This window comes from Ochotona princeps, chromosome 2 (genome assembly GCF_030435755.1).
Source record: "Ochotona princeps isolate mOchPri1 chromosome 2, mOchPri1.hap1, whole genome shotgun sequence".
Lineage (NCBI taxonomy): Eukaryota > Metazoa > Chordata > Mammalia > Lagomorpha > Ochotonidae > Ochotona > Ochotona princeps.
Genome location: NC_080833.1, coordinates 111155477 through 111163737, shown reverse-complemented (window position 1 = coordinate 111163737; position 8261 = coordinate 111155477). Strand labels below are relative to the sequence as shown.

The 8261-nt window shown below is 42.8% G+C and overlaps 1 protein-coding gene across 1 annotated transcript in view; it reads right to left on the bottom strand.

The window, feature by feature from the left end:
* Window positions 1-243: 243 nt before the first annotated feature.
* The window catches only part of LOC131479515 (uncharacterized), a 104830-nt gene continuing 96812 nt past the window's right edge, over window positions 244-8261 (bottom strand). The window contains exons 4-7 of the mRNA XM_058660475.1: window positions 4127-4414; window positions 2255-2365; window positions 1861-1970; window positions 244-516 (exon numbers count right to left, since the gene is read on the bottom strand). Of these exons, the coding sequence (XP_058516458.1) occupies window positions 406-516; window positions 1861-1970; window positions 2255-2365; window positions 4127-4414 (620 nt within the window). The 3' untranslated portion in view covers window positions 244-405. The remainder of the gene's footprint in view (window positions 517-1860; window positions 1971-2254; window positions 2366-4126; window positions 4415-8261) is intronic.

Here is an 8261-nt window from a genome sequence, read left to right as displayed (position 1 = left end):
AAGAACTAGAAGCAGCAAAAGCATCAATCTCTCTTAAGAATTTTCATCTGGTTTATAAAGACTGAGCTGATTAGCTGAACATTCTTTTGAAAAAAAAACTTAGAGATTTTTTTTTAAAATGTACGCTTCAATAGCAGAACAATGGACTTATGACTCTTTTTCAAGGTCTGAACTATTGTAATAACATAGGGGGAATCAGTGGGGGTGGGAGAGAAGTGGAAAGGAGTGGATGGGAAAGCTCTGAGGCTATGGAAATGTATCATAAAGCTAAAAAATAAAGAGTTAAAAAAAGATTAATCCCCTTAGTCCCAGTTCCACCATGGGAGGGACATTTGAAGACTCCAGGCTGAAGGCAAGATGGGGTGGATCTTCCCCAGTCCTTAATTGTGCTGTGTCTCCTCTGGTCTAGGTGTCTCCTCTGGGCTTTGGGCTCATGTGTAACTCCTTGTAGATGGTGTGGACAGCTGGAGTAAGCTCGGATCTCCTTGCATGGCAACTGCTTGCCTCTGTGTCATTCTACAATTCAAGTGGGGATGAGAACTGGGCTTGGTCAGCTTCTAAGAATTAGGTATAGGAGTCAGTTAAACTGCATCCCCTACTCTCTGTGTAATTCCAAATTCAACCAGATCACTCTGGCTGTCAATTCTGATACAATTTTCCAGAATGTAGCTGCAGCCCAGATCCCCATGATCTTGCTCTGTCCTCTGCCAAGGATGCTACACCCTGCCCTGCCACATAAACTTCCAGAGCACTTCGTCCTTCATGTCTTCTAGGGCCTGTATTCTCAGCCTCTGATCCCACTGTCCACCCCATGTTCCCCACTCCTTCTCCATGCTTTGTTTCTTCTTTAGCATTTGTCATTTTCTAGCATTTCATGCACCGCACTCTTACTTGGCATTCTCCTCACCCTCATCCTATTCCCATTACAGTTGTACTCTACAAGGTCACTGCAAAAAGTTCATGGATAAAGGGATTAGAAGATACTTTGGTATAATCTTGAGATCTATACATAGCTTTTCATAATATACACTTATCACTTTATAAATGCAATTTCAGAATTTTTCAGGGCAAGGCCAGGAATGTCAGTGGTACCTGGTAACTTGGAGATTCCCCAGGCCCAATGTAGACTCACTGAATCAGAAATTCCATTACTAAGCCCTCTAGGCAATGCTGATGTGCACTTATGTTTAAGAGCACTACTCCTGAGTCAGTCCCTCAGTGCCCTCTTCTCCCCCAGTTGGTCCTGTCATCAGGCCTCCATGCTCAGTGCAATTGGAAGGCAGGTGGTCATGGGAGATGCTGTCCCATGGAGGGCAAAACACAGGGAGCATAAATGATGGGCCTGGGGCAGGTAGAGGAGAGGTGCCAGGAGGGGAGAGAGAGCTGGGTTGTGGCTCCTCAGATCTCTGCATCTGTCCTGCCTGCAGGTTCCCCTGCAATCCCTGGTTTTACCTCCTTTAGGCCTTGGACAGACAACAGACCCTGGTCATTTACATTCCTGCCTGCCCTGTGTCTGAGCTTCAGCCTGTGGGTGGCGAGCCTCTCCAGGCTTTTTATCCCACTTTCTGCTTGGCTAAGTTGTGTAGCTTGGGCCAATCACTTGCCTCACTTAGCCTCACTCTCCTCCTGTGCACGGTTTGACCACCTCTCCTCCCTGAGTGGGAGGCCTCACTGATATCATGGATATGTATCTGTGAGGCATCTTTCCTTTGTAACCCAGCTTCCAGCATGCACCAGGTGCCCAACCTGTTCAAGGCAAGAACAGGACCAAGTCTGGTGGTGGAAGAGTATCCTGGACTTCCCAGGCTCCCCTGGCTTCTTTACATAGGTTGGTCTGTGGTCCAGTTCTCTGAAACTCACCTTTGGCTGTGTCAGGAGGCCGATCTCCGCATAGGGAGTGTCGAGACTATCGGCCCCTCCAGTCTGTTGGTTAGCACAGTCCACTGTGTGAAGGGCCTGGCGAGCAGCTGCTGAATGACAAAGCACAACTGAGGTGAGCCGTACTCAGGCCCATCACAAGGGCAGTCATGGTGCCCTAGGTCATAAGGTTAGGCCCTGTGCCACTGCCCTGCACTTGCCACCCACCACCTTTCCTTTCCTACAACTCCCATCCCCAGCAGGGCTGCACCCAGGCTTCTGCCAGGGAAGAGTCCCAAGAGAGACAGCAAGGTCCTATCAGTCCCTCCTGGGGCTGCTCCATCCATGGTACCCTCCTCCCCAGAACCACCATCCTTAAAGTCTCCCCAGCACCTGCCTCTGTCAGTCTTCATCTTCCTCCACCTGCAGATCCACAGGATTATCCCCAGGCCAACCAGTGGACCCAAGAAGATGCTGACTTTCCAAAGCCAATTGCTCTGAGGATGACCTGGGGTTGAAGAGAAGCAAGTATTGGCTCTGCCTCCTTCATGCCTGCTGGAACGAGGGGAGTGAGACAACTCTGGGTCAAGGTCTACCTCCTAAGTTGCTGCGGCTTGGATGGTTTTGCTCCTTCTAGCCCCTCTGCCTTCCTGCCTCTTCTCCTCTCAGGCCTCCAAAAGGAATATGCAAATAAAGGGAGAGGGGATGCAGAGATCTGTGGTTTCCAGTTGTCAGAGTATGCTGTGCTTTCTGTGAGGGATATATTTCTGACACTACCATAGAAGACTCCTATTCACCACTCAAGGCCCCAGGCAGATACTTCCCTTCTCTGACATATTTCCCAAGGCAGTTTTCCAAACTCTTTTATTTTCTTGAACTACATTCTATATTTCCCTTGACATTAATGTTTAACATCTGGTTTTATACTTAGAAATTTATTCCTCAATTTCATCTGTATTTTCTAATCATCCATGATATATTGTATGTCATACCATGCTGATACCTTTATGTATAAAGATTTTTTTCAAAAAATTCATTGGAATGCAGTCACAGAAGAAGTCCTCAGAAACTTCATAGGAATGTATATTATGAAAATAATTACACATGAATTTCAAAATTTGTGCACCAAGATAAACATATCTTTCAACTCCATTTCCATGAATCTTTTTTAAACACTCATAGATTTTTTCATTTTCATTCCTGTAACAACATTATGCAATAGATGGAAACATAACTCATCTTTTAGACAGAAAGTTCAAACACTTAAATAAGCTGACAAAGGCCACCCAGTGCAAAGTCCCCTTTTCTCTAAATTCCTTGCGGACAGGGACTTGTTTTCCTTTTCACTGTGCTCCCCCAGAGCATACAACAGATACTCAGGGAAGTTTGCAAGCAGAACATTCCTAGGAAGAATCAGTAAGCACATGGCCAGGAACAGACTGCTCAGACAAGAACCCCACAAGAGCAAGCAGAGCACAGACACTAGCAGAACAGAGCAGTTGGCCTGGCTAAACTTCCTTTTTTGCTTCCCTACTTGCTAGGAAAGCGTCTGATACAACAAGGGGCTGAGAGCTCAGTGTTTTTGTAAGTGAGCACACGCTCAACCCACCGTGGAGAGTCCCTCCATGCAGCCAAGGCGACATTAGGCAAACTGGGGGAAATGTGGTCATGAGTAGGTGACTGATGAGCACAGGGTCACTATAGCTCACACTACCCAGAGGAAGCTGAGTGTGGCTTAGACGCTCGAGGGAGATGATCATCCTGAGGAAGGCCATGCCAGGCCTGCAGTAGAAGCAGCAGGCACTTATCTACCTGCATGAGCCAGACATAAATGGTCCAGGCCATGCACAGCGGTGGGAGAACCTGAATCGGGTAGTGAGCACTCTAGGACCAGAGTGAAGAGTTCCTAGATGGTCTACCATCTTTGCTCCTCCAGTCCTTCTCTTCCTCTGCTTCGGTTCTAATGACTCATTCAGCCTCCAGAACTCTTTGATGCTAAGGGCAGGGCTTCCCATGTGCTCTGTATTTCTTGGTGGTGACAAAGACTGCAAACACAGGCATGGCTTCTATGCAGGCATATTTGAGAAGCATTAACCAGGCTGCAGTCAGGAGCACAAACCTTTGGTTCTACCACAGGAACAACCTTATAATGTACATCCATCCCATTACTTTTTTAAGTCCTCCCAGCCTTGCCCCTGTGCCCAGCTCCCCACCACATTTCATTATTTACCAAGCATTTTCTTAACCCTTGCTCACACACCACACTCACCCTTCTGTGGACAGATGTCCTTCAGGTCTAAGGTGCCATTCTTCTGGTCTGCAGGATTGCTGACCACACAGATGAGATGGCCATTCCATTGGTCTATGGGCAGGCTCAGGCTCAGATTCTTGGAGTAGGGGGTTGGCCCCAGTGTCCCATTCTGCCCCAGATCATTGCTCATCCAAGACACAGTGAGGTCTTCAGTGTACCCTGGGGTGTCACACTCGAAAGTAATATTGCACCAGCCTGATGTGCTGGATGAAAAATGAGTCTTAATCTGAGGGTGTGGAACGGGCTCTAGGGTAAAAAAGGACGAAAGAAAAACTAAGCTTTAGGAACGGGGGTCCACTGAATCTATCAACCACTCTCCTCTAGTGATGCAGCTGTGCACGGTTGTCCATTGTCCAAGAAGTGGCCTGAGGACAAAGGCTACTATCCCCAGCCCAAAGTGTTCTGACTCCCTGCCCAGAGGCAGTAGGTTGAGGCTCTTCCCCACTCAGGAGGGGACTAGGAGCATCTCTCTGTCCCATCTATTCCAAGAAGCAGGGGGAGGATCACTTCCTGGACTTTCCACAAACTGCCTCGGCTCCTCCACCCCCCGTTTTAATCCCCTAACTCCCCAGCTCCTTCAAGCTACCCTACTTGCTCGGACATTTTCCATGAACTTCGTGGGAATGTGGATTTGAATCTAGAATGTAAGCCCTTCCCACCCGGACTGAAACTAAAGGGGCAAAGCAAAGGGACTTCAGCACGTGAGTCCAGAGGAGGTTCACTGTCTCTGTAAAAGAAATTCAGGGTTGTGCAGGAAAAGAGTAAATGATGAATCCAAAAACCATGTAGAAATATAGAAATAAAGTATAGCACTAATCAATTAAACTTACATTCAAGCCTATAATATTAATCATTATGCAATAACTATAATGATAAATTATTCATAGATCCAAATGTTTTTCACTAAAGCAAATTTGTTCATTGTTTCCATTTCCACAGATCTTCAAACTGTCTTTACATATAAATGTGTATATGCAAATATTTATATAACTGTGTATGTATATAATGATCAGAACATGATAGTGCCTGAGATGATGATGAAAATAATGTGTTAAATTTCTTGTTACACCCTGAAAGAGGAAGTGAGTTTCTTGAATTATTACAATAAAAGTTTGCTTATTAATTAAGAGGATGAAAGCACAAGACTGTATAACTATCAAGATCCTAGAAAATTTTGATTCAAGGAAAACTCTATGAAACATACAAAGCGAGGAAAAAAAAGAAAGTATGATATACATAAATGTCAAATAAGATGTTGGTAATAGATCAATACATGTAAAACACAATTGAAATACATTTGAATTGATTAAATCCCTCTACTAAAGGGTAAGACTCAGCTTAGATAAATCCAATGAGTGTTACTTACATCACCTATTAATACATATTGAGATTTCAAAGAAAGAATAAGACAGGCTAGTAAAAGTCAACAAAATTATTACAGATGTAGAAATAGTTATTCCAGACCAAATAAATAATAATAACATTAAAAAGATTAAGTAAAATGAAGAGAGATTTCTACACACCTAACAACATGTACCATTAATTTGGAAATGTGTAAATTGATACAAAATAAAGTGAAACAACACAAAATACACAAAAAATGCTGAAAGTGCAAGGATAAGCTACCAAATCCACTGTTAAACAGAAAGGCAGATATATACAGATCAGAGTGAAGGATCTATAACAACTGGAAACAGACCAGAAGGCCAGGAGGACAGCCCACGAGGGAGCTCACTGCACACTCACTCCCACTGCCCACTCCGCTACTGCCTTCATCTATCATGGCATCAATAAGCTGGTTCTGTCCCTGGGTGTTTGTTTTGGTTGCAGTTCTGACCACCAAAGCAAGAGAGAAACAGTTAAGTGGGATGAAAGGTCTTCAGTGATAGAAAGAAAAAAACCTCAACACAGATAGACTTGTACTCCTCTTTTGCTGTGTTGGTGGTGGATGCTGTCTGGAGAAGCAGCCATTTTGTAGCTGTGAGGAAACAAGCATGACCGTAAGCTTTGCAAGGATGCCAGAACAGAAAGAGTGAGTCAGTGATGAAACTGAGCAGCTGGGCCATCGCTCTCCCCTGACTTTTTATACATGAGGAAAACAAACCCTCTTCAGGTAAAACTTTGAAAATCGAGTTTCATGTTCACATAGTCAGGCATTTTCCTTATTCATACACATGGAGAACAACAAAAGAGTAACCATTCAATCAGCAAAATCGAACGTTGATCTTCTTAAAGCACTAATTACAAGAAAAAATACTGCTAGACACAAATAAAAATTAAAAAATTAAAGATACAACTAAAAAATTAAAATTAAGGCAAATAATATTTGGAGTGAGAATTCAGGTATAACAAAAATCTAGAAAAGATATTATTAAAAGAATTGAAGGAAATGCCATGTCCAAATGCATATGACAAATTTGAAAATGTAAGTGAAACAGTATTTTGCTTGGAAAGTAAAGAGTATAAATTCAGTTAAATCAAGGCAGCAAACCTGAACAAGCCTACACACTTAAAAGAAATTAGATTTTTAAAACTGAGTGCATTTCGCAACCTTTTGGCTAAAATCAAGTGAAGACTGAATACTACCAAAGGGCCAAGGGATATAAACTTGGTTTTTCATAGACTGCTCCAGGGCTTAAAAAAATGTTCAAAAAAATTACTCCTCAGGTCAATCTTAAAGTATAATTATAAAGTTGAACACTCACATCAGATAAGGAGAATGCCAAAAACAAAACAGAACAAGTCAAACACAGTTACAAACCCATGGACTAATTTCAGTTATAAATAGAGAATTTTAAATCCCTAAACTACATATCAACCAATATAATCTCTTAATACATCACAATCAAGCTAGGTTTATTATGAAAACCTGAAGATGTTATAATTAGGACATTTATCAATGTCTTTTACTCCATTAACAAATGCAAAGACAATAGTTAGCATTGATTTAGCAGGGATTAATTCCCAGGCACAGCTGAAGGTCTTCCTATTAACTCCTGTAATCTTCATCACAACAACATGAGGTTGCAAGGGGGCAGCTACGGCAGCAGGATCCTCAGGGCAGGGATAGGCCAACTTCTCCAAAAAGAGTCATAGGGTAAATATTTTAGGCTGTAGAGGCCATAATGTCACAATGACACAACTTTGTCCCTGTAGTACACAGCAACAAAATACAATATGGAAGTGAATGGATATGGCCATATTCCAGTGAAACCTTATTTAAAAACCAGGCTTTGGGCTGAATTTGATCTGTAGCCACAATTTTTCAATCATCTATTTAGGACAATTACTAAAAACTAATTCTTGTGTCCTTCCCAAGATTCACTGGAGAAAATGGTATTTGTCTCATTGTAGTTTCTTTAGAGGACTCAATCTAATGAAAGTGTAATAATTTAAATATAAATCTAAGTACAAAGTGTTATGAATCATGGAGCTGTGTTTTGACAGATCATGCTCTTAGGTGTTAATGCTTTTCAATCAGCAACTGGTTCAGATGCATTTTTATTAGATGTTCTCAGTGAATGAAATATTAGGTTTTCATAGTAAAAAGCCTAGAAAAATCCAGTATACTTTTTTTTAAAGATTTATTTATTTTTGTTGCAAAGTCAAATATACAGAAAGAAGGAGAGACAGAGAGGAAGATCTTCCATCCAATGATTCACTCCCCAAGTGACCACAACGGCCGGTGCTGAGTTGATCCGAAGCCAGGAGCCAGGAACCTTATTGAGATTTCCCATGCAAGTGCAGGATCTTTGGTCCTGGGCCATCTTCAACTGACTTCCCAGGCCACAAGCAGGGAGCTGGATGGGAAGTGAGGCTTCTGGGATTAGAATGGGGATTAGAACAGGCATGTTCAAGGCAAAGACTTCAGCTGCTAGGCCACCACGCTGGGCACTCCAGTATAATTTTATAGGACTCCCTTAAATATTGTTTAACTCTGTTTGGCCGGAGAAATAGTTTCTGAATGCCCACTAGAGCTGTGTAAGAGGATTGGTGAGTGCCAAGGACAGTGGAGGGCAGATTTCATTCTCAAGGAGAGAGCAGTCAGCATGCTGGCTCCAGTACAAAGCAGACACAAAAAAGCATTTTGAAA